This window comes from Lacerta agilis, chromosome 6 (assembly GCF_009819535.1).
Source record: "Lacerta agilis isolate rLacAgi1 chromosome 6, rLacAgi1.pri, whole genome shotgun sequence".
Lineage (NCBI taxonomy): Eukaryota > Metazoa > Chordata > Lepidosauria > Squamata > Lacertidae > Lacerta > Lacerta agilis.
Window position 1 is genome coordinate 90,490,714 of NC_046317.1, and position 26,884 is coordinate 90,517,597.

General features: G+C 47.5%; 1 protein-coding gene across 3 annotated transcripts in view; it reads right to left on the reverse strand.

Moving 5' to 3' along the window:
• Window positions 1-2,326: 2,326 nt before the first annotated feature.
• LOC117049130 (tyrosine-protein phosphatase non-receptor type substrate 1-like) overlaps window positions 2,327-26,884 on the reverse strand; it is a 163,016-nt gene continuing 138,458 nt past the window's right edge. For all 3 annotated transcript variants that reach the window (XM_033153811.1, XM_033153809.1, XM_033153810.1), the window contains exons 3-9: window positions 21,242-21,583; window positions 19,500-19,814; window positions 17,966-18,310; window positions 15,326-15,424; window positions 13,881-13,902; window positions 12,714-12,753; window positions 2,327-3,190 (exon numbers count right to left, since the gene is read on the reverse strand). In XM_033153811.1, the coding sequence (XP_033009702.1) occupies window positions 2,933-3,190; window positions 12,714-12,753; window positions 13,881-13,902; window positions 15,326-15,424; window positions 17,966-18,310; window positions 19,500-19,814; window positions 21,242-21,583 (1,421 nt within the window). In that variant the 3' untranslated portion in view covers window positions 2,327-2,932. The remainder of the gene's footprint in view (window positions 3,191-12,713; window positions 12,754-13,880; window positions 13,903-15,325; window positions 15,425-17,965; window positions 18,311-19,499; window positions 19,815-21,241; window positions 21,584-26,884) is intronic.

The window sequence follows — 26,884 nt, forward strand, 5'->3', positions numbered from 1 at the left end:
TTGGATGGGGCTGGTGGCAGTTTTGAGTCCAAGTGCATCGGGAGGGTCACAATTATCACCCACCCCTGCTTTACGGACCCAAGGAGGAGTTGCTCCCATGTCCCGAAGGGTCATTGTGAACAGGCACCTTCTGGAAAAAGGAGAAGGCGCTCTTGGATGGCTCCACTTTGTGTCTCCACCAGAAGACACTGGCACACTTTTGAGACACGGAAGTGACAAGAGAGGCCCGCCCTGTGTCTTTTCAGTGTGAAACCCATCGGGATTTGCTCATCTTGCTGAAGAATTAGCAAATCGGGCCAAACTCTTCCGAGTTTCGATTGCCTTCATCCTGGAGCTCGCAATCCGCTTGGGTCAAACTTAAGGTGTAGGTGGAAGATCTGCAGTAGAGATTTTGGAAGACGTCACTTCTCCGCAACCCTCGCCTCCTGTTCTCATTTCCCCGCTTCCTTCTATTTCCGCAGAGTGCCAGTTAGTTTCTAAATTGCCTTAGTTTTTTTGTTTAAAAAAGGAACACAGAGCCACAAATAAAATCAAATCAAATCAAGAAGAGGAATTTTGGTTACTGGCAGCAGGAGTCACACAGGGTAGGTTATGGTGGGCCAAGTCACCATGGGGGAGGGGACAAGCTTTAAGAGACCCCCCTCTCTCTTCCCCAGCACTTTATCCCTTTTTAAACTTTGCTTTTGTGCTTTTCACACTAGTGCTAAGTACACGGTACTACACCCACTTACAAAGAACACACACAAATACTGGTATTTTTTTCTCTCATTTTTTTTTAGTTCTAAAAGGAGTAAACAGTTATAATGCTGAACAGTCAACACAGGTGGTACGACGGTGTTTCGGGCAGGGTGGGGTGGGGGGCAGCCCTACTTCCCATGGGGCCAGAGAGGTGCTATTCCTTACCGCGAGTGCTCTCCCAACCCTGCCCAAAAGGCTCTTTCGGAAAGAAAAGTGAGCAAGACCACCAGAGGATGGGAGGGCAACAGCATGGAGCCGGCCAAGAAGGAAATACTGAAAGGCAAGGGGAGATTCCCTTGGTATGGCGGGTGGTGAGATCATGTGGAGCGGGGAGCAATCTGGGCTGCCAAAAGGTATAAACTGGAAACTTGCAATGAGCTGCCTGTTTTAGTAGCCTCGTGAGAAGTTTTGCCCCACCCCAGTAAGGTGCCCCGTGGTGGCATCGGCCTTGCCCAGCTAAGCCACTCTACCGGCACCCACCCCAAACCCACCTTTCCTCTCCTCTGTCAACAGTCATTGCCCCAGAATCACTCGCTGCTGTTCCCCTGTGGCCCTGGGGTGGCGCCCCACAACGTTTGCTTGGGCTACCGCACGTTCGTGAACTGTGCAAAACGACAACTGTAACGAAACCAAAACGGCCGCGAGAAAAAACGAGCCACGGTGGGAGCCCAAGCAGAGTGGCAGGCTGGGCTCGTGAGTGCGTTTGCGTGAGTGTGGAGTATTTAGAGAGTGGCTTTGGAGGAAAGATACGAGCGGATGGAGATCTGCTGGGATGGAGAATGGCTGGCATGGGAGCTCTCTCTTCTCGAACCACGCAAGGCATCCTACACCCCCAACAGTGGTGGCGGCAGCAAGAATCAGCTTTCAGAAGCGCACGTGCACACACACACACACACACACACACACACACACACACACCTCTTGCAGGCCTTAGTTCTGTTGTGAAAGCTACTGCCCCCTACTTAGCCAAATCTGGGAGGGGTCAGCCGAGGAACCAAGCAGAAAATGGCAGAGACGGGAGCTGACAAGGTTCTTCAATGTGGATTCGTCTTTCCTAAGGCCTATCACAGAGCCTGCAGGACACGTCCGAGGCCACCCCTCCCCAATTCTAGACACACGCAGGGATGAAATAAAATAGGCAGGTTAAAAATAAAAATAAAAATGAGGAGCAGATTGACACACCTAAAAGGCGTTTTACAGATTTGGCTTTGCCAGAGATCGGCCCCCGGGGGTTAGGCGAGATGGGATAGGTTGGCCTGGAACAGCCTTCACCGGCCTGTTGCCGCCGGATGTTGTTTGGACAGCAACCTCCACCAACCTCAACAGGTGATGGGAGTCATAGTCCGAAACATCATGAGGGCACCAGGTTGGCAAATGGTAGCCCAGAACGAGCTGCTGTATCTCCAAGAGGCACTGTCCCGAGACGTACTGTCGGGGGAGAGGGAGGAAAATACATCTGTGGACTAGAGAGATACAAAGTGAATCAGATGCCATAATGAGCAAGAAAGCAGGTTTCCTCCTCCTCCTCCTCTTCCTCCTCCTCTTCCCAGGAGGACCTGGAGAAGTTGGTGTTTCCTTCACCTAAGGACCACCAAGTCTTGACGTGGGTAGCGTCCACTTGCTTCTTCCCACCCCACAGAGCTAGCTGGGGCTGCCAACTTGGGTTTTGTTCAGTCCCAGTGGGGGAAAAAAAAGCTTCTCAAGGTGGCATCTGAGAGGATTTGGTTGTCCCAGAAGGAAGTGGAGAGAAGGCCTTCAGCTGGCCAAAGCTGAAGAGAATGGTCCGCCTGCCTCAAAGGGGACAACTCGCCACTTGCTCCGTGTGATGTGTTTGGATGAATCAAAAGAAGAGAGTTATGGTCCCAGTGATATAAGCTGTGTTAGATCCTTAGTTGGTCTAGGCCCCTCCCATCCACCTGATAACCAGGGGGTGAAGAGGCGCCATGAACTAGCCCAAGTACCAGGATGCAATTGTGTGTAGCACCGATTAGTTTCCTCCTTGACCTTGGCTACGTACATTAAGTTCCACTCAAAGAAACTGCAGGAACCGCTCCTTGGCAGGCAAATCCCACTGCTCCTCAGTTGAGACCCAGTCTGGAGACAAGGCCAAGGATCCAACCCCAGCAAGGGAGGTCTCCGACAACCCCGCGAAAGGGCCGGCAAGCCACAGAGAGCCGACGGCGGCAGCCAGGGATCACTTGCCCCGAACCTGTACGCTGGCGTATTCTGAGCTGGCTTCCTCCGGCTGAGGGGCGGGTCTCTTGGGAGCTTTGCTTAGGTGGACCATGTCCAAATCTGCATAGGTAACGTTCTCGTCGTTGGCCGCTGGCGGGACAGTCTGGATGCTGGCGTATTCAGACTGCTGGCTGATCTCGACCACCTGCTGGGGGCTCTTCTTGGATGCCTTTTCGAAGTTCAAGTCTGCATAGGTGACATTGTTGGGATCAGGCTCCTGAGGAGGCAGGAAAGAGAGGGAGAAATCAGTAAGGAAGCACGACAGAAGGCCTGCAGGACCATGGGAACCTGCTGCAGCACCATTGCAGAGCATCTTGCTTTGCAGGGAGAAGATCTCAGGTCCAAAGACAGCAGCACTGTTTTGGATGATACCCAGCTCTACCTCTCCTTTAAATAGGAACCAGTGAAGGTAGTGATTTTCCTGTGTGGGTGTCTGGAGGCAGTTGGAGGACAGATGGCAGCTCACAGATTGAGGTTGGATTCTGACAAGACAGTAGTACTGTTTTTGGGAGACAGGGGGTGGGCAGGTGTGGAGGACTTGCTGGTCCAGAATTGGGCAACTATGCCCCTGAAGGAACAGGTGCACAGCCTGGGCGTCATTTTGGACTCAGAGCTTCCATGGAGGCACAGGTCAATTCTGTGTCCAGGGCAGCTGTCTACCAGCTCTATCTGGTACGCAGGCTGAGACCCTACCTGCCCGCAGACTGTCTCGCCAGAGTGGTGCATGCTCTGGTTATCTCCTGCTTGGACTACTGCAATGCGCTCTACATGGGGCTACCTTTGAAGGTGACCCAGAAACTACACTAATCCAGAATGCGGCAGCTAGACTGGTGACTGGGAGCAGCTGCTAGGACCATATAACACCAGTCCTGAAAGACCTACATTGGCTCCCAGTATGTTTCCGAGCACAATTCAAAGTATTGGTGCTGACCTTTAAAGCCCTCAATGGCCTCGGCCCAGTATACCTGAAGCAGCATCTCCACCCCCATCACTCAGCCCGGACACAGAAGTCCACCACCTTTGGGCAGTTCCTTCATTGCAAGAAGTGAAATTACAGGTAACCAGGCAGAGGGCCTTCTCGGTAGTGGCACCCTCCCTGTGGAACATCCTCCCATCAGATGTCAAGGAGATAAGTAACTATACAACCTTTAGAAGACACCTGAAGGCAGTCCTCTGTTGGGAGGTTTATCATGTTTTATTAAGTTTTTGGAAACCGCCCAGAGGGCAACCCAGTCAGATGGGCAGGGTGCAAGTAATAAAATTATAATTGTTATGATTGTTGTTGTTAAATCCCTGGCATCTCCAAGAAGTGCTGGGAAAGATTCCCTTCCTCAAACAGCTGGAGAGCTGCTGCCAGTCAGGGAAGGCAATACCAACCTAGATGGACCAAAGGTCTGATTCACAATCTGATTCCTATCACGAAAAAAAGTCCTTCTAGTCTGGCATCCTGTTTCTGGCAGTGACCAACCTCAGGAGCGGCTGGCGAGCAGGGTAGACTATGAAGACCTGTCTTCCTGGCAGCCTAGTTTCTACCATCTACTGGGATGGTGAGACCGGGGCTGGTCCAGGACGTTTTGCTGGTCCAGGACGTTTTGCTGGTCCAGGACGTTTTGATGGTGAGACCGGGGCTGGTCCGGTTATATGGACTCTGTTCTGAAACCATATGCCATCAGTGCTCCCAGCTACGTACGTGACACCACAGATTTTCTGAGAAAAATACAATCTTTGAATAACCTTCCTAACAATACTATTCTAGTCACTATGGATGTGGAATCTCTGTAAACCAACATCCCACACAACGATGGTTTACAAGCTATAAGGAACACCATTTCAGATAAAACCACAGCGGACTTTGCTACCAAACTCTGTCATTTTGTCCTTACCCACAACAACTTCAAATTTGGTGAGGATCTGTTCCTTCAGATCAGCGGCACAGCAATGGGCACCCGCATGGCCCCACAGTATGCCAACATCTTCATGGCAGATTTAGAACAACGTTTCCTAAACTCCTACCCACTCAAACCTCTCTTGTACCTGCGTTACATTGACGATATTTTTATTATCTGGACACATGGCCAACAGACCCTGGACACCTTCCACCAGACATTCAATGACTTTCACCCCACCATCAACCTAACAATGAACCAATCTATGCAAGAAATACACTTTTTGGACACTACTATAAAAATACAGGAAGGACACATAGACACCACCTTATACCGTAAACCAACTGACCGACAAACATATCTACATGCTTCTAACTACCATCCCAAACACACCAAACAATCCATAGTATATAGCCAGGCCCTACGTTACAGCCGCATCTGTTCCAACTCTACAGACAGAGACTCTCATCTAAGAGATCTACAGCAAACCTTTTTAGAACTAAAATATCCACCTGATGAAGTTAAACAACAGATCAACAGAGCCAGACTGATACCCAGAGAGAACTTGCTGCAAGACAGACCCAAAAAAGAAAATAACAGAACACCACTAGTAATCACATACAACTCCCAAATTAAAACAGTACAACGCATCATCAGAGATCTACAACCTCTCCTAGACAATGACAGTTCTCTTTCTCAAGCTCTGGGAGGAAGACCCTACATCGCCTACAGACAGCCACCCAATCTCAAACAGCTCCTCACCCACAATAATACTACAACAGGACTCAACATGGACACTGGTACCAGAGCCTGCAATAAACCCAGATGCCAACTTTGCTGCCACATAAACCCGGACAACACCATTACTGGTCCCAACAACATCAAACATACCATCTCAGGACTATTTAATTGCTCATCTTCCAACATTGTGTATGCAATCAACTGCCAACAGTGCCCTTCAGCTCTCTATATTGGACAAACAGGCCAAACCCTACGCCAAAGGATAAATGGACATAAATCTGATATCAGGAATCACAAGACAGAGAAACCAGTAGGAGAACACTTCAATCTCCCAGGACATTCTATAAAAGATCTCAAAGTAGCTGTCTTAATACAAAGAAATTTCAGAAATAGACTGGAAAGAGAAGTGGCTGAATTACAACTAATCACCAAACTTAAAACCACAGAGAAACCTGGTCTGAACAAAGACATTGGATTCTTATCTCATTATACATAACAAAGCTATCTTTAGCCATCTCACCACTTGCCTTTCCCTGCAAGACTAATTACAGCCGTTAAGAGTCGTCAACAGGTTTTCCACACCTATCAGCTGATCACCCATTCCCATCACCCTTCTGAGCAATACCCCTCCCCACTCCCTCACTATATTTAAGGATCTGGTGACTTCTGTTTCAGTGTATCTGAAGAAGTGTGCATGCACACGAAAGCTCATACCAGGAACAAACTCAGTTGGTCTCTAAGGTGCTACTAGAAAGAATTTTCGATTTTGTTTTGCTGCTTCAGGTGAAACACAAGACGTTGTCTCCCGCCTTGTCCTCCCCTGCGCCCGGCTCCCCTGCCACTGCAGCTGCCGCCTTCATGCCTGCCTGTTGCAGTGGCCGGGAGGAGGCAGGCAGCGGCAGGTTCTACAGCAGCAGTGGGAGTGCCAGGTGGTTTGTGGTGATGTTTCTGAACCACCCTGCCCTTGCCCGCTCAGGGTCCCGGGCTGTGACACCACTGCTTCCAGGCCAGGTTCACAGTGGGGCGGGGAGTCTATCACACATTAATTTCTGAAGCCCCCTATTCATCTCTATCTGTCTTGATTTAATAGGTGTCAATAACTTTCAATTCAGCAGGTTTATTTGTTTTAATTGCTTAATTGTTTAAGAGTCCGCAAGCCTTAAAAAAAATACATTTAACAAGCTAATTAACGGAACGGAGAAATTAGTTTCATATCGTCTGATTTAATTTAGACTGTGCGAGCCACTTTTAAAATATTTAACAAAGCAATTTGCAGAGTGGCGGAATGTGCTTTTTCTTAATTAGAGATGTAGGGGGCGGCCTCCCGGCTTACCCTACTCCCTGACCAGCTGATCTATGTGCAGGGATTTCTTCCCCCTTCTCCAAAGGGGGCGGCACCACATGCCTGCCCCCACCCCCACCTGTGGACTGAAAATGGTTCGGCTCGGGAACAATTTCACCGCGTGATCTGTTGTTTGTGCAAGACTGGCTCCAAAGGAAAAATAATTAAAAGGAAGGTTACTGGGGATGCTGGGAGATGCGAGAACAGCTGCTATGAATGCAGAATAATAATTAAACACACACACACACACACACACACACACACAGACAGCAGTGTGAGCATTAGACTGGGTTTGGGTTTTTTTTGGCAGCCTAGATGAAGCTATAGACATCACTTCTGCCATTGTCCCAAAGGAATGACATCTTCCCGATGCAAAAACAGCTGCGTACGTACGTGAGCTGCTACGAGGCTGGAAGAAAAACAGCCACGCGCAGGGCGGAGGGGGCCTGGTTTGCTCAGCGAAATCGCACAATCGCACCACACAAAAGGGGGCCTCTAAAAATAAGCCCTCGCTCGGCTGCCGTGCAGCTGGGCCTTTTCAGAAGGGAGCGACACTTTGTGATTATTTTGCGAAGGAAACAAACAAGAACGTCAACAACAAAAAAGGGTGGCCGTCAGCAAGTCTTCAAGGGCGGTTGTTACAATCCCTGTTGTAAGGCGGCGGGGGAAGATACAAAGCAGGATTCTAGTCCTTATTGTCTAGGGGGTGGGAGCGCAAATGTTGTCTTGGAAGTCTGGGATACAGATGTGGGGACACTGAAGCAAGAGTTTTCCGGAAAAGAATGGCGCAGGGACAAATTCCTGCAAACAAGCCAACGCAGGGACGAAGCTGCCAGGGTCAGAGAAATAATCCATGGAACCCCATGCAGGTTGTTTCGAGTGGCATCGGGTTCCTGGCAGGTGTTTTACCTGAAATTCTTTAACTGGAAAAGCCAAGGATTGAGCTTGCGGCTTCCTGCAAATAAAAACAGGGGCTCTGCCATGGAACGGCAGGCAGGACCTCCTCTCAAACCTTTCTTTTTTGGAAAAACCCTTCCCTGATTGTGCTATGGGTTGTTATTGTAGTTTTTTTTGGGGGGTGCCAGTCTGGATGATGCCCCGAGTACCCTCTTTGTTGTGGGGTCCTGTACCCAGTGAGGTTGGAATCTGAAAAAGTGGAGTTTGCTGAGCTAGTCAAGAGAGGTTTCTTCGTAAGAAAATGACCTTTGCTGGCCACTTACGTGTCGTCATCAGCATCCTGAAAGAATGAGCTGGGTTGCAAGAGCGACAACTGAGTGATGGGCAAAGAGGTGCCAGGTGTGCAGAGTGTGTGAGCTACTAGAAACAGGCTGGCAGCTGGAGACACAGAGACCTGCTTGCTCTGTGCTGAATCCAAAGCTGTAGGTAATGGAGAAGCAAGATCTGTTGGGGGGTGTTAATGCTGCGGGCCCCTCCATCCCACACTCAGGTGGTATATATGTGTAAACAACAACAACAACAATCATAATAATAATATTTATACCCTGCCCATCTGGCTGGGTTTCCCCAACCACTCTGGGCAGCTTCCAACAAAATATTAAAATACAATAGTCCTTCAAATATTAAAAGCTTCCCTAAACCAGGCTGCCTTCAGATGTCTTCTAAAAGTCTGGTAGTTGTTTTTATGGTGCTGGAGGAGACTCTTTACAATCTTCTTTTCGTCCTGCGAACTTCATGGAATGAACTGTTGGCTGCCAGCCAAGCAGTCCCTCAGGTCATCTCCCTTATGGGGTAAACCTGTTTTTATACATTTGTAACTTTAAGGAATGACAAACCTAGACAGCATCTTAAAAAGCAGAGACATCACCTTACCGACAAAGGTCCGTATAGTTAAAGCTATGGGTTTCCCAGTAGTAATGTATGGAAGTGAGAGCTGGACCATAAAGAAGGCTGATCGCCGAAGAATTGATGCTTTTGAATTATGGTGCTGGAGGAGACTCTTGAGAGTCCCATGGACTGCAAGAAGATCAAGCCTATCCATCCTTAAAGAAATCAGCCCTGAGTGCTCACTGGAAGGCCAGATCCTGAAGTTGAGGCTCCAGTACTTTGGCCACCTCATGAGAAGAGAAGACTCCCTGGAAAAGACCCTGATGTTGGGAAAGATGGAGGGCACAAGGAGAAGGGGACGAAAGAGGATGAGATGGTTGGACAGTGTTCTCGAAGCGACTGGCATGAGTTTGGCCAAACTGCGGGAGGCAGTGGAGGATAGGGGTGCCTGGCGTGCTCTGGTCCATGGGGTCACGAAGAGTTGGACACGACTGAACGACTGAACAACAACAAGTTGTTTTTTCCTTTGACATCTGGTGGGAGGGCGTTCCACAGGGCGGGTTCCACTACCGAGAAGGCCCTCTGCCTGGTTCCCTGTAACTTGGCTTCTCGCAGTGAGGGAACCGCCAGAAGGCCCTAAGCGCTGGACCTCAGTGTCTGGGCAGAATGATGAAGGTGGAGATGCTCCTTCAGATATACTGGACCAAGGCCGTTTTGGTCTTTAAAGGTCAGCACCAACACTTTGACACCCAGGCTGCGCATCTGGTCCTTCAGGGGGACAGTTACCCCATTCAGGACTAGGGAGTCCTCCACACCTGCCCTCCTCCTGTCCCCCCCCAAACAGTACTTCTGTCTTGTCAGGATCCAACCTCAATCTGTTAGCCACCATCCATCCTCCAACCGCCTCCAGACACTCATATGGTAAATAAAACCATATGTCCCTTGACACTGCAGTCTCCTCTGACCTTCAGTCCAAGGACACCAAACCTGGGCAAGCACCCGGAATCCCTGGGTTTCTCACCCCTCAGAGATTGCGCAACATTATTATTGTTTGCACATCCTTCACCCTAAGGCCTCAGGGTGGGTTACAACCCCATTGCACAAGTAGAAGGCCAATAGAACTTCCATTCCCTCTCCTCTTTTCTGGTCTGGAAGTTTGGAGGAACTGTTCCCCAGGGCAGATTTTTCAGGGAGGGAGCTGGGGGGAGGAGAGGAAACACAAACCATTCTGCTGGCACAATGACTTAAATGGATATAGGAATGGACTCCCTTCAAATCTGGTGGACTCTTCTTCATTAGAGATTTTTAAACAGCATTCAGACAGGAATTCTTCAGCCGAGATTTTTGCATTGCAGGGGGCTGGACTAGACGAGTCCCTTTAGACTCTACCCCTCTATGATTCTAACCCTAAAAGGTAAAAGGTAAAGGGACCCCTGACCATCAGGTCCAGTCGTGTCCAACTCTGGGGTTGCGGCGCTCATCTCGCTCTATAGGCCGAGGGAGCCGGCATTTGTCCGCAGACAGCTTCCCGGTCATGTGGCCAGCATGACAAAGCCGCTTCTGGTGAACCAGAGCAGCGCACGGAAACGCCGTTTACCTTCCCGCCAGAGCGGTCCCTATTTATCTACTTGCACTTTGACGTGCTTTCGAACTGCTAGGTGGGCAGGAGCTGGGACCTAGCAACGGGAGCTCACCCCGTGGCAGGGATTCGAACTGCCGACCTTTTGATCAGCAAGCCCTAGGCTCTGTGGTTTAACCCACAGTGCCACCTGGGTCCCTGATTCTAACCCTATAAGCCTGCAATTGCTATAGGAAAACAGTGATTGTTTTACTCTAGTCTCCCAAGAAGGTGACCCTTTTGGAAAGCGGATTCAAAGTTTTTAAAGATATGAAACCTTCAGGAACTCTCTGTGCTTTGGCAGAGAGTTCTGGGACACTGAGTTTGCTTGCCCTGTTTCTTGTGCCTCACAGTGGCCTGAGTCTCTTGGAAAGCGAACTTCAGAACACGCCCCTAGCGCTCCTCTGAGGCTGGGGATGAAGCCGAGGAATTGGGATTGGTTTACATGCACGCCGAAAGGCGCCTATCCTGTGAAAGTCACACTTCTCTCCAAATTTTGCGATGCAATCCTCCAACAACAAAAAAGCCTGAATTAAGATATTAGGGGGAAAGGGGTGTACAAAAATGTCTATCACCAATGAAGACTTCTTTGCAAAAGTGTGCATGTCAGCAAAATGCCATGCAAAAACGGGCAGATTAGGATACAGTGGATGTCATTATCATGCACTATATTATTATGCGCGCTCATATTGGGATAAAGTGAGAATTAGGATAAATTAGAATAAATGAGCACTAAAGAGTTGATGAATTTCAGTGAGGGATTCACTGATGAGGAAATCTGTTTTCCTACAGGCATCTGGTTGCCACTGATCCAGCAGATGCTCTTCTTTCTTTCTTTCTTTCTTTCTTTTGCTCTTAAACTGAATTTAATATCAGAAAAGTTACAAAACTGAAATTGACAGATCTGTCCAAAGGGTGATCTAGACAATCAATGGTCTGGAAACCAAGCCTTATGAGGAATGGTTGAGGGATGTTTAGCTTGGAAAAGAGGAGCCCGAGGGAAGGTATGATAGCCATTGTCAAATATCTCGAGAGCCAGTGTGGTGTTGTGGTTAAGAGTGGTAGACTCGTAATCTGGTGAACCGAGTTCGTGTCTCCACTCCTCCACATGCAGCTGCTGGGTGACCTTGGGCTAGTCACACTCCTCTGAAGTCTCTCAGCCCCACTCACCTCACAGAGTGTTTGTTGTGGGGGAGGAAGGGAAAGGAGAATGTTAGCCGCTTTGAGACTCCTTCGGGTAGTGAAAAGCAGGATATCAAATCCAAACTCTTCTCTTCTTCTTCAATGGAACAGGGAGTAAGCTTGTTTTGTCCTGCTCTGGCCCCGAACCAATGGATTCAAGAAAGGAGATTAAACACCAGGAAGCGCTTTCTGACAGTAAGAGCTGTTGGACTCTCCTTCACTGGAGGTTTTTAAGCAGAGGTTGGATAGTCACCTGTCCTGGATGCTTTAGTTGGCATTCCTGCATTGCAGGGGGTTGGACTAGATGACCGTTGAGGTCCTTTCCAATTCTACAGTTTTATGAATCTACAGGTGAAACTCGAAAAATTAGAATTATCGTGGAAAGGTTCATTTCTTTCAGTAATTCAACTTAAAAGGTGAAACTAATATCTGAGATAGACTCATGACACGCAAAGTGAGATATGCCAAGCCTTTGTTTGTTATAATTGTGATGATTATGGCGTACAGCTGATGAGAACCCCAAATTAACAATTTCAACTTTGGGGTTTTCATCAGCTGTACGCCATAATCATCGCAATTATAACAAGCAAAGGCTTGACATATCTCGCTTTGCATGTCAGGAGTCTATCTCATATATTAAACTCCAGTAACTAATGAAAAGACCTCCTTCTTTGGAGGTCTTTAAGCGGAGGCTTGACAGCCACCTGTCAGGAATGCTTTGATGGTGTTTCCTGCTTGGCAGGGGGTTGGACTGGGTGGCCCTTGTGGTCTCTTCCAACTCTATGATTCCATGATTCTATGAAAACAATTGCTTACATAAATGGACTTTTCCACGATATTCCAATTTTTCGAGTTGTATAATTACCTGTCTTGTCTCCCTGGACCAAACTCCAGATGCAGCTGCCGTCTATGCATGTGCTCTAACCTGATCATGTGCAATGGCTATCTCAAATGAACACACCTCAGCTTCACCGCGGCTTCAGCTTCTAATCAGATGAAAATTCATCGGAGGGCAAGTGCATCAAACAGAGGCATTTCTCAAGAAACTACAGGGTACAGGTGGATTAATGGCTAATTTCATGTGCACTTGGCTTCAAACACCAGCAGTGCCAGCACCAGAGCAGTAGGTGTGCTGTCTTCAGCCATTGCCTCTGCTCAACATCTGAAGAAATTTAGAAGAGCTTACCTGATTTGCTCCCCCAGAAGCCTTCTCAGATTCATGCAGCCTAAAGAAAAAACGGACAAAGAAAGTCAAACAAACCACCAGAGAGAGAAAGGCAAGCCTAACACAGTTGCTTCTTCAATTAAAAAAAAAATGGCGCCACTTCCTGCTTCTTAAGTCCTCTACTGAGGCCTCTTGGACCTGCAAGGGGAATGTGCGCTGCTGAAAATTCACCTGCGATTTCCTTCCCAATGGGAATTCTTTCCCCACCTCTCAGTTTGCTCAACAGAGGAGAGGAACCAGGGGCGTACCCAGGATCAAAACTAGGAGGGGGGCAAGCCATGGTCGTTCAGGTTGTGACATTTCAGCACGGGAAGGCGAATGAAACCAAAATTTTAGGAAAATTATATATAATTATAGCAGTGCTTTATTATGGTAGTTATTACAATTATTTGCTTGATTTTTTTTTTATAATTTTTATTCTAGTTACATGTCTTATACCAGGGGTGGCCAACTCCCAAGAGACTGTGATCTACTTTCAGCAGTGATCTACCCCTGTTTTTTTTGGTTCAGCTCAAAGTTGTTGACCTTTTTTGGGGATGAGGAATGCCCCGTTTTTTAGGGGTTCGGTTCGTTTTTAGATTACTGACCATATCATGTAAACAGCAAACAAAAACAGCTCCAAAAAACAGAAAAACTTCCCCCCCCCAAACAGAAAGCCCCAAAATGGCTGAAAAGCTCAGTTTCCTAGGATCCTCAGCCATCGCAACTCACCATGCAAGGGAACTGTTTCCAAAGCTCCTTTGCAACGATCAGCCGGCGCAACACACACACACACACACACACACACACACACAGTGGCCGGCTGCCGGTCGGCAGAGCTCAATTTTTATTTAGATTTTGGGAGGGGAAGAAAGACCGGTAGTTGAGCTTTTTAGGAGAGCTTTTTTTCCTTTTAGGCTGCTGATAACCATTTAATTATTATTAATTTTTGCTTCGGGGGGGGGGACAGGTGCCCCCTCCTGCCCCCCCTTGGGTACGCCCATGAGAGGAACCTTGGTACGAGTTTGTACAAAAGCCCGAGGAAGGTTTTGCTTAATGGAGCTGGTAGGCACAACCAGCTAGCCACCCAAACTCTAACTGTTACGCTAGTTTGTTAGTTTCATGTTCAAAGCAGAATCCCAGACTTACCTCACAGATGTGGGCTCTTTATCTAGGGGAAAGAAGAAGAAGAAAAATCCCACATAAGATGGAATATTTGGAAATTTTTTACCTGGGTTCCAAGCAATGCCTGTTCCACTATAGATGCAGACCCTGCCAAGTGTGTGTTTGTGTGCATGCATGGGCTTCTCCCAATCATTTAACAACAGCGACAAGAAAACAACCTCCCCCTGCCTGAGTTAAGACTCCCTGTTCTGCTGTGTCTCATAAGTCAGAAGGTAATTTTGTGCTTTTTTAATGCAGCTCTTCTCAATTTTGTAGCTCATGAGCTAGAGCAGATAATCAAGTTTGCCCCATTTTATATTTCGGCCTACCACATCCCAGTTGTTATTTTGGATCTTGCTTTGTTGATGCAGCTCTCAGACGAGGTGGGAGGGAACAACCAAGTCAATTCAGGAAGCTTGAAGTTTCTCCATGCTGGCTGTAGCGGTGGAAACTGCTCTCTGAGCACCACGACACGGTGATGGAGAGGGAGGGAGGCTGAGAAGGTGGGAGGCTGGGTTGGACCACTACTCCTGGGTGTGTGTGTGTGTGTGTGCAAATATTGCTGGTGCTTTAGAACCTACCTGCACTATTGGAGACCATGGTATTTGGATCAGTGCTGCAGGGTGCAACGCTTTCACACACTGTTTGCTAAATTAAAATCTCCCCCCACCTTCCACCATGCAAGGAATTATTGCCCAGCAGGAGAAAAAAAGAGATGGGTACAAGTAGTGATAGCCCTTGCTGAGAAGGGCTCAGAAGACCATCTGATGAAGCCGAGTGTTGGAAGATCCGGGAGAGATGAAAGGAGATGCTTCATCACATCAGACATGGCACTTAGTCAAACTATGAAATTGACTGTGCCAAGATGATCGCCACCAGCCTGGGTGGCTTTGAAAGAGGACAGTGCTAATTCATGGAGGCACGGTGGCTATCAACTTTGCCCAGTGTCAGAGACAGTATGACTCTGAAGACCATTTGGTGGGAATCACAGGTGGAGAGAGAACATCCAGGGGTCCTGCTTGTGGGTCTATGGTTGGCTGCTGTGAGAACCAGATGGTGGACTTTTGTTGTTGTTGTTTAGTCGTTTCCGACTCTTTGTGACCCCATGGACCAGAGCACACCAGGCACTCCTGTCTTCCACTGCCTCCCGCAGTTTGGTCAGACTTAGAACTTAAATTGTATGAATTTAATCCGATCTGACCAGCAGGGGCTTCTCCCCACACCCACTGCTATGGGTCCCACAGCCATGGCATTGGGGGTAGGGACCCCATGCACAGCCACCAGTTCATCCAGTTTGTGTGCCTCTATGTACCCCTGTGGGTGATCTGAACTGGACCCAATGGCATTGCAGGGGGTTGGACTAGAGGACCTTCTGGGACCCTTTCAGCTCTCCAATTCTATGACACAAATGCAACAAATATTCGTTTTACCCTTGTTATGTCTTGCTTGGATGAAGTAGATGATAGCCACCACCAATACCACCAGGAGGGCGCAAACCACGGCACTGATGATGTAGATTTTCTTCTCATCTGCAAAGAGATTACATTGATTTAGCTGGCAACTGGCGTCCTGCCCCCTCATCTCCGTAGCTCAGTGGTTTAAAGCATCTGCTTTGCATGCAGAAGGTCCCGGGTTCAATCCCCGCCAGCATCTCCAGGCAGGGCTGCGAGAGACTCATGCCGGAAACCCAGGAGAGCCACTGCCAGTCAGTGTGGACAATACCAGGCTAGAAGGACCAATCACTTTATTGGAGGAATTACGAACTGCATAACAACAACAACAACTACAGGTTGTTGTTTTTTTGTTGGCACCTGTCTGTCTTGAGAGACAATGGAATTTGCCTCTGGGACTTACCGTATTTGTCGCTCCATAGGACGCTTCGGACCATAGGGCGCACTTCGTTTTTAGAGGAGGAAACAAGGGAAAAAAAATATTTTTCTGGTTTTCCTCCTCTAAAACCCATGGTTTCTTTTTGAGAATCAGCTCAAAGTTTTACAGCTTTTTTTTTTTTTTGCAAAGGATCAGTTCAGATTTGTGCAGCTTTTGCAAAGGGGGAAAAGCATTGCTTACAAAACAGTAAGCACCAGTACAGACCAGTAAGCACCAGTACAAACCAGTACGCACCAGCAAGCAATAGGAAGCAAGAGTAACACAAACCAGTACAAACCAGTAAGCACCAGTAGGTAATAGGAAGCAAGAAGAAAGCAAACCAGTAAGCATCAGCAAGTAATAGAAAGCAAGAGGAAAAGTAACAGCCCCAAATGGCTGAAAAACTCAATTTCCCAGGATTCTACTCTGCAAGGGGCCTGGGAGGGGCAGGAAGGGAGCTAGCTCCCTTATCTCCCTCCCCGATCTCCTGCAATCAGCTGTTGAGCGGGTTCCTTTCAACACTCTCTTTCCCTCTTGTTAGCCTTTAGCTCTTTCTAAAACAGAAAAAGCAGGATCTGCCTTTCCTCCCTGGGCAATTTGGCTCCAGGGACCATGCATTCGCTCCATAAGACGCACAGACATTTCCCCTTACTTTTCAGGAGGAAAAAAAGTGCGTCTTATGGAGCAAAAAATACGGTAAGTCAGACCACGGCATTAGCAGCACCAAAGTGACCTCTCTGGGGCACAAGCCTGGGCGGCGTGTACAGAGGTCCTGGGCTGCCCAGATGACAAGACCCCACTTTCAGCCTCACTGGTGGGGTCCAAAGGATGCAGAGCAAGACACTGAGCACCAGCTCGGCTGCTGGAAGGAGGTGCACAAGGTGCCAACCAACCCATCCTAGGGACTCCACTCCAGATTTGCGTCGGGTTTACTCCTTAGCTTTTTCTTCTCCTGAAGGCAGGTGTACACAAAACAATATAAAGCACTTATCAACAACGCACAGAGAAAATAATATTGAAAACAAGCGCACATAACTGAATTATGAGTCGGGAAAGCCCTGCTGAAAAAGTTTTTAGCAGGCATCTGGTGTGGTTTAGCAAAGGTGCCTCCCTGGGGGACAGGAGAGGAAGTCTACATAGGAGTATATGAAGCAGCCTTAGACGGAGTCATTTCACTGGTCCCTCCAGGCCTGGACACTCTACATCAAGAGTCGTCCAAACCTTTTGGGCTTAGGGCCACGGAAGTGTGCAATGGGCACCAAAACACACACACATTTCCCCCACCCCAAAAAATGCTGGCGATGCTCAGGTCCCCCCTCCAAACAGGCAGGACACCTACCCTACAAACAAACAAACAAAATGCTGACAAAAGAGCAGCAGGAAAAGAGGCGAAAAGAACACCAAGGACTCAGGCCAAAATAACGATTTGATTGATATAAATATAAATTATACGAGTCTCTTGTAGGTTTAATTCCTTGAGGTTTGTAACTCGAAATAATTGACCTGAAAACTCTTAGGAAGAATACTGAAACAAGGCCTTGTCCTGGTGTTTTCATCTCGTTTGTATTACAAACCCCAAGGAATTAAACCTACAAGAGACTCGTATAATTTATCTATCAAGTAGTTATTTTGGCCTGAGTCCTTGGTGTCCTTTTCGCCTCTTTTCCTGTATTATTCTACCAAGAACTCAAATTTCCTCCATTGCTTACCATGACAAAAGAGCAGCAGCAAACCCACCAAACAACCCCCACCCCCCGAAAAGCTAACCAAAATCTCACTTTTTAAACCCTTGCTCTATCCCAGGTGTGGGGAACCTTTGGCCCCCTAGATGTTTCTGAACTACATCTCCCATCACCGATGGCCATTGGTGATGCTTGCTGAGGCAGATGGAAGCTGTAGTTGAGCAACGGGTGGAGGTCCAAAGGTGCCTCACATCCGGTTCACATTCACTGGCAGTGACTGTCTAGGAAACCCATGACTCTACCAGGAGATGTCGGAGGTGGAAACCTGGATGTATTGCATGCAAAGTGGCTGCTCTCCCTGTGAGCTATAGCTGCTGCCCGTTGGGTGTGAAGATGTCTCAAGACAAGAAGGCCTACACACAGAGACAGGTGGGTAGCCGTGTACACACAGAGAGACAGACAAAAGTGAGAAATTTACGTCAACATGGATCGAGGGGCGGAGGGCAGGTGAACATGTACCTGGCTCCATACTGACGCTTTCACTTCCTTCAGTCGGCACCCTGATGTTCAGCACTGACGTTTCAGCTGCTACAGGCTGGGAGTTTTGCGTAACCAGGCAAGTAAATGCAGACTGGTTCCTGTCTTCTGTGGCATTCAGCTTCAGGGAGCTCCTGAGGGTGAATGTGCCATCCCCGTTCTGGGCCATGGGCTCAGCCGTTCCTGTTTCACTCAGGCTGCTGTTCAGAGTCAAGGCCAAGGTTGTGTCTTCTGGGTAAAACCCTTCCGCGCTGCAGCTGAAGGTCACCGATTCGTTCAGCAGGACGGGGTTGGCTGGGTTGGCTTCCAGCTTCACTCTGGGTGGAACTGTGTGGACAAAGGCCAAGAAATCAGAATGTGGACCTCAATACCCCTGAGGGGAAGTGGTTGCCAGACTCCAGTGTGGGCTAGAATGGCATTCCTGGTAGAATCATAGAATCATAGAATCCTAGAGTTGGAAGAGACCACAAGGACCATCCAGTCCAACCCCCTGCCAAGCAGGAAACACCATCAAAGCATTCCTGACAGATGGCTGTCAAGCCTCTGCTTAAAGACCTCCAAAGAAGGAGACTCCACCACAACTCCTTGGTAGCAAATTCCACTGCTGAACAGCTCTCACTGTCAGGAAGTTCTTCCTAATGTAGAGTTGGGTATCATCTCATAAAACCAGAACTTGGGGACATCCAGGGAAGCTGAATATTGGTAGATTCGGGACACATAAAAGAAAGTCCTTCTCCACATTTTATTTTACAAGTCTAAAATCACAACACTACAACCATACATCTCCACTTTTCTAGATTCCTCCGAATCTCTGGACTTCCCACCTTCCCCTCCATGGGTCCTATTGTTAACCTTTCCAACTGCATATTATTCAAGAATCCATGTTTTATATTACTGTATTTTTAATATTTGTTGGAAGCAGCCCAGAGTGGCTGGGGAAACCCAGCCAGATGGGTGGGGTACAAATAAATTAATAATAATAATAATAATAATAATAATAATAATAATAATCATCATCATCATCATTATCTCCATAGTACTTGCTACATTACAAGTGTTATTGCAATTCTGCTAATGTTTACATCTGCTTACAGCGGTCTCCAAGATAAATTATACATTTCCCCCATTCTTTGTTGAAGTTTTGGTCTTCTTGGCTCCTGAGCTTTCTGGCCAGTTTTGCCATTTTGGCATAATCCAGCAGTTTAGTTTGACATTCTTCTCTGGTAGGGACCTTGTTTTTCTCTGGGCTAGCAACATCTGTTCGGCTGTCGTTGTGATGCCTTGTTTTTTTGGTAATGGCAATGGTGCCCACCATTCCGCCAATGGTGCCGGAACAGAGTTCCAGTGATTTCTGGCTGGAAAAACAAGCTCTGCTTGTTCCCTACCCCTCCCTCTCAGGAACCAGCAGTGAAGCTTGCTGCTCAGAAGGCAGGTGAGAGCCACCATGATACCTGAGCCACCCCATCGAAAGCAAGGATCCGCCACCCGACAGCCAGAGCCCCACCAGTCTCTGTACCTCGTAGGATATCTCCAAGTTGGAAAAACTCCCGCAGGGGACTCCGCAAGGTCTCGTGTTCAATCTGGCAGGTGAGCTGAGACTTCACATCGTCTCTTGTGAGTGGCACCTGCACGGTGCTCAGCAGTTGGTAGGAGATGCTGTCTCCTTCTGGCAGAATGGTGGGCCCTGGGGACGTGATCCTGGTGTTGTCTTTCAACCAAGTGACTTTGATGGCTCGGGGGGAGAACCCATCCGAGGTGCAGCTGAAAGTCGCTGAGGTCCCAGATAACACTCTGCTGGCGGGACCCTTGATAGATGGCGGGGATGGCGTGGCTGCGGGAGGAAGCATCGACACATCACCTGGTGACCCTTGCAGGATAGGACCCATCACCAATCCCAAGGGAAATCCTTTTCTGGCCCAGTGGGCACATCTGGAATTTTAAGAGAGTGCCATGGGTGCCAGTCGCAAGACGGGGTTGTGGGTGGCAGAACAACACACAACGCCTGCCACATCTAGAGAGAAGAGCGCAAAATGGTGTGGACACCCCCCTTCCACCAATGGTGAAAAAGGCCCCTACATCAGCCACCACTGCACTTGGTCCCAGTGAGAAGCTCTTTGCACCTCTCCCTCTTCCCTCAACTGCCCAGATGATTAATCGACCGGTTAGGAAATCAGACCAGGCTGGGACAGAGTCAGGCCCACCTATTCCCTTGGTCCATATCCCTGGCATCCAATGCAACGTGGCTCTTTGTAAAGGGGTGTGTTTAATGTAGGAGTGGCTGAGGCAGTGCAAACAGGAACCGAGCAGGAAGAGCCAAAGGTCTTATTGCAGCCTTTTGGGAGAATCCTTATCGTGACCCTTCATGGCACCCTAGGAGGCGTGGGTTGGTTCACTGATGCCTCCAGGCGCTGCCTCGATGTCTCCTGTGCCACAAACTCTCCGCTCCAGATGAAATAATAAGATAAAATAAATTGCAATTCTGCAGCCCAGTCCAAGGGCTCCAGAATGAGTCCTGGATAGCTAGGAAATTCCCAGGTGATTAACTGAGTTGTCCCATTCCCTAGCACAGGGGTGGCCAACTCCCAAGAGACTGTGATCTACTCAAAGAATTAAAAACTGGCAGTGATCTACCCCCTTTTTGGGAGTTCAGGTAAAAGTTGTTCAGCTTTTTTTAGGAAGGAGGAAGGCCCATGGGGGGGGGGTTCAGGTCAAAGTTGTTGAGTTTTTTCAGGGAGGAGGTAAAATATTCAGCTTTTTTTAGGGGAACCACAGTTGTTCAGTTTGTTTGGGGGGAGCCAGTGATCTACCAGTGATCTACCGCAGACACCCAGTGATCTACCGGTAGATCACGATCTACCTGTTGGACATGCCTGCCCTAGCAGATCAAATATTCCCACCCCCCTCGCAACAGGCTCTCCACGTAGCTGAGTTACCAAAGGGGTTAAGTACACATTACAGATAAATGCTTATAATGGCGTCTAGGTTTTGAAAGCATGAAAAGGAGGTTTTGGACCCTGTGGTAGGAGGGAGAAAAGAGATTTGGAGCAGGATATTGCCCAGCATTGAAAGAGTTGTGCATCCTTTCTCCTTCCAATGCTCCACTACTCAAACATGCAACCCACAGGGCTATTTTCCACTTTTTTAAAAAAGGTCCGAGCCTCATTAGATGCCTTTGCATTTCTATACAACATAGAGCTTCTGGGGTGAGGGGGGCAGATTATCCCCCTAGGAAACAAAGAGAAATTGAGGGATACTTACCAATCACGGAAACCTCAGTGCCCACTCCCGATTTAAATTCTGTGTCTTGGGTTGCTGCTCTGTACTTCACACAGTAATAGGTTCCGGCATCCTCAGGTCGGATGTTGCTGATGCGGATGCTGAAGTCTGTTTGTGATCCAGGAGCAACCCTGGTCACGCGGGAGATAGGTGTTCCTCTTTCACTGTAAATGGGGGGCTGCTTTCTGTCCGACCCCTTGTGCCATTTCACGCCTCCTGGTGGACCAACTCCATTTACTGTACATGTCAGAGTGAGGGTCTCTCCTGCTGACACAGACAAGGGTCCCGAGGGCTGCAGAACTTCCAAATCTTGACCTTTGGCACCTGCAGCAAAAAATAAATTGTTATCGGTTTCCACTGAAGAGCAGTCACCTTTCTCCTTGTGGCATATGCATGGCTCAGGACTTCAATGCCTTAAGGACAACCTCTTCTCATACGAACTGAACCCGGACCCTGCACTTGTCATCCAAGGCCCTTCTCTGTGTGTCCCCCCCCAAGAGGTTTGGAGGGTGGCGATACGAGAATGGGCCTTTCCTGTGATGGCTCTCCCTAGAGAGACTCGCCTGGTGCCATCATTGCATGTCATAGATTCACAGAACCATAGAGTTGGAAGGGACACTGTGGATCATTTAGTCCAACTTCCTGCATCGCAGGAATATGCAGCTGTCCCTTACGGGGATCGAACCTGCAACTTTGGCATTCTCATCACCAAGCTCTGTGTTTAGGTGCCAGGTGAAAACATCCCTCTTCATTGGTCTTTGGCCATGAAACAATCCATGGCCTTTTAAAAGGGGAGGACGACTTTCATTATTATTATTTTTCCTGCGATTGTTTTATTAGTTGTTTGTTGTTGTTGTTGTTGTTGTTGTGCTATGCAAATTAAATTGTTAACATTGTACACCATCCTGGGATTTTCAGATAAAGAGTGGTATATAAATTGAATAAATACTAAATAATAATAATAATAATAATAATAATGTAGTGCTGCTTCCCTTTCTCAGTGCAGCTTTCCATAAAAGCGCATCTCAAGGGCCAGTTGCCCATTTATTGTGTGTTCCATTCCATAGCATGTAGGAAGACAGAGACCTGGGCCTGCCTGCCCATGAGGTGGAGGGAGGCAGTGGCCTCAGGGAAACAGCCTCCAGACAGCTAGGAGGGGCTGCTCCACTGCACATGCTGGCGGCACCCCTGACTGGGGAGCAGGGGGAACATTTTCAGTCTGGAGTGGCAAAACATTCTGAGCCGGCCCTGATAGAGACCATGCAGGTCCTTCACCCGTCAGTGGAGACAGGTGGTGATTGTGGAGCACAAGACTGACGAGTAAAAGAACAGGTTGACATCATCGATGTTGTTGGATGGGTGGCTATGTTCTAGCCCCATTGTCAGAGGGGTGATGCCTCTCAATACCAGTTGCTGGGAATTATTATTGGGGTGGGGGGTGGGGAGTGCTGTCGCCCTCTGGTCCGGCTTGCAGGCTTTCCCATATCGGCATCTGGTTGGCCGGAGCGAGAATCGGGTGTTGAAATAGATGCCCCCCCCCTACGGTCTAATCTAAAGGGACCCCTGACCATTAGGTCCAGTCGTGTCCGACTCTGGAGTTGTGGCGCTCATCTCCCGGGTCATGTGGCCAGAATGAGAAAGCCACTTCTGGTGAACCAGAGCAGCGCATGGAAACGCCGTTTACCTTCCTGCCAGAGTGGTACCTATTTATCTACTTGCACTTTGATGTGCTTTCGAACTGCTAGGTGGGCAGGAGCTGGGACCGAGCAATGGGAGCTCACCTTGTCACGGGGATTCGAACCGCCGACCTTCTGATCAGCAAGCCCTAGGCTCTGTGGTTTAACCCACAGTGCCATCCGCATCCACGGTCTAATCTAGCAGGACTCAATTCTTGTGTTGCTATGTTATGTTCTAACATGGATATTGGTGAATGAAGCTTGCAGAGCGAACACACAGCTTGGAAGCTGGCTGTATGCTGAATTCTTGCTGTTGGGAACTCTTTAGCCCTAACACAATCTCACTGAGACTTTAAGTATGAAACAGAAGAACTACATTGTGGTTATTAATTAAATCTGTGAATCACACTTTATTTTTTTTTTGCCATGGCAACTCAAAAGTGACTTGCAACACATGCTTAGATGGTGGAGAAATCCTAGTTGTAGCTAAGTTGGAGATGCAAAGAGCCGTTTTTGCTCTTTCATCCCTGCAGGAGAGAGACAGACTCCCAAGGTGAGACTGAGAAGAAGGGAGGAACAAGTAAGGAAGTCAGCAACCCTTAGAGGTATCACTCGAACATCAGAAGGAAGGCCAGCCCAGGTTAGAACAGAAATATAGCCTTGGAAGTTTGGAGTCCATTCTCTTTACTTTCTCCCCATGCAAACCACACCTGATACAAACTGAGTTGCATCCCAAGACTTCCAACAGATATAGGAACATGACCAACTGGAGTTGCATTTTACTGAGTCAGACTTTTGTGGCCATCCACTCCACAACAGCTGATCCTTCCCATCTCCTGCTGTACAACTTGATCCTAATTCAAAGCTTAGGGGCCCTTTGCTTGCACAGCACATGGTCTCCTACTGAGCAAATATACCCCTCTTTCCCCAGAGAGATGGGCTTGTGCCCAGGACCTCTCAGAACCAAAGTGAGACTCATATCCATGACACCAACAAGGTGTAATCAGAGCACCATCAGATGCATTTTGAAGGAAGTGAAGCTTCTGGGCCATCTTCAAGGTTGGCCCCACATTGACTACATAGAATCATAGAGTTGGAAGAGACCACAAGGGCCATCCCTTGTGGGATTTTATACATGTTAAGTATAATTATTTAATTGACACTAAAATGAAAAATAGCTAAATGTTTATTGCTGAAAAAGGTCCATGTCTGGGGAAATTGCACTGCAGTATTCTAAGGGACTCTTTAACTGAGTTGATTATTAACTGTTGTTGTTCTCTGCTGGTTAACACTTGAGTGTTTAACCTTAGGTCAGGCAACAAAGGTATTTGGTTGCAAATCTCCATTTTGAAGGGAGTCGCCTTTCAGTCTTTGTTCTCAGACCGTGTGAGAGTGAGGATGAAGCTCTCCAGGCAAACAGCCTCAGGCAGGATGCAGGTTGTGGGCAGAGACAGACCTCCGCTTACAGGTCTGTTTCAAGTATTTCATATTTTCTAAGATGCTGGGCCTATGCTGGACAGCACAAGATGCCTTATGGAATTATCTGAATGTATATTTTTGTTTTGAAGAAAGTTATGCAAGTAAACTTTTAATTAAACTTATGGGCCTTGCCAATGCTTTATTTCCAAAAAGGAGTCTGTTTTCACGCGTCCAATCACTTTAAACTGTGCAATATTAAGACCTGCTATATTGCAGGACAGTGGTACCTTCGTTTACGAACTTAATCCATTCTGGAAGTCCATTCTCAAACCAAAACGTTCTTAAACCAAGGCATGCTTTCCCATAGCAGCAGGGGACTCAATTTACAAATGGAACACACTCAACAGGAAGCGAAACATGTTCTGCTTCCAAGGCAAAGTTCACAAACCAAAACACCTACTTCTGGGTTTGCAGCGTTCTTAACCCAAGTTGTTCATAAACTAAGCTGTTCTTAAACCAAGGTACTACTGTATTGTAATATGTTGCGAGTAAAGCACACAAATGGCTGAGGCCAGGTCTAGTTAAACCGCCCTTCATCTGAAGATCACAAGGCGGTTTACAATACAACACAAAATACACGCCATAATGACAAATGAAAACAATACCCCCCCCCCCACAGCTTAAAAGGTCATAGATATTACTATTGCTCATGGTGCAAATGGTAATCTAAATCTGTCCCAATTCCGGCGAATGCAGAAGGGAAGCCATTTCCAGTGTTTGGGTTCCCTCAGGCTCCTTGCAGAAGTGGCATTTAAACGGATCGTAAAAACTGATTCACAGTACCCTCTTTAAAAAATCTGACAGGTTCCACCCCCCAACCTTGAAATGCAAAAGTCTTTCTCAGTCGGCTGTACTCACGCAAGCAGCAGGATAAAAGAACCTACTGAAATTGGCTAGGCATTTTGAATGGGAGGTTTTACTTTTCCTTAGGTGACATAATATGAATTCAAGTTTCACCTGTCAAAAACGCAGCACAAACTCAAGTAACAGCCTAATTTTGTTGCAGCCTGAAGACTGCTGATGCCTGCTATACATTTTCGTTCATTTCCCCATACCTATCGCCAGTAATTTTTTGCTCACTTTACACCAATTAGGATAGAAACACACACAAATTACTCCTCACAACAATAGCATTTTAAATAAAAAGTCGACATCCAAAAATGTCATTTGTGGTTTCTCCTCCCCCGTAGGGCAGACTTCACCAACCAGGCGCTCTCCAGATGTTGACCAAGGCTAATGTGAGCTGTAGTCCAAAAACATTTGGAGGGCACCACGTTGGCAATGTTTTAACACGTACTCAGATGCAGGACAAAATAAAAAAAAATCTTTCCAGTAGCACCTTAGAGACCAACTGAGTTTGTTCTTGGTATGAGCTTTCGTGTGCATGCACACTTCTTCAGATACACTGAAACAGAAGTCACCAGACCCTTAAATATAGTGAGGGAGTGGGGAGGGGTATTACTCAGAAGGGTGGTGGGAATGGGGGATCGGCTGATAGGTGTGGAAAACCTGGTGACGACTCTTAACGGCTGCAATTGGTCTTGCAGGGAAAGGCAAGGGGTGAGATGGCTAAAGATAGCTTTGTCATGTATAATGAGATAAGAATCCAATGTCTTTGTTCAGACCAGGTCTCTCCATGGTTTTAAGTTTGGTGATTAGTTGCAATTCAGCCACTTCTCTTTCAGATGCAGGAGAATGCAGATGATTTATTCACCGTTGATACGAGTTATTCTGGGCATATTGTTTGGTACAAAAAAAAATTGCACACCTTAATTGCAGGTAAGTGTACAATTTTACTGTCTAACACCTCAAGCTTCCTGTTTCCTCACTGTGTAATGGATGTTCATTTTTCACTATTAAGTGGCTTTTTATGAAACACATTTTAAAAATAAAAAAAATAAAAAGGACTCATGTCAGTTTAGCTAATGTGCCAGATATCATCACCTTTCTGGGAGGGAAGGCAGGGGATGGCAGAAAAAGAAGAGACAGTTGCCTAGAAAATTGATGCAGATGCCTAGAAATGTGATATTTTGCTGGCTTTGTCCAGAATGCAGATCTATACCCTCTAGGCTGTTGCCTAAATAAAGCCGAAGCTGAAACTTCAGAAATTTGGGAAACGGCCCCACAAAAAGAAATCTGGTTCCCTTCTGCTTACACATATCTACAATCCAATTTGATGACATTTTTTGGGGGGAGGGAACGCTAGGCTAGCGGGATGCGAGCTCTCCAGTTTTGTATACACTGAAAGCATAATTGCTTTTACATCCCTTTATATTAAGCTAATTGCTTGTGAGCTAGACAAAAAAAATAATTTATAAAAATAGTTCACAGCTGTCTCCCTAATATTACCACAAGCTCAGAAACTGGCCAAATCCATAAAGAGAAGAAACAGAACTAAGGGGTCCCCCCTCCCTTTTTTGCAAGCAGTTTTCGCAGCCAAGAAAAAAACAACATGGAATTTCTTGGGCCA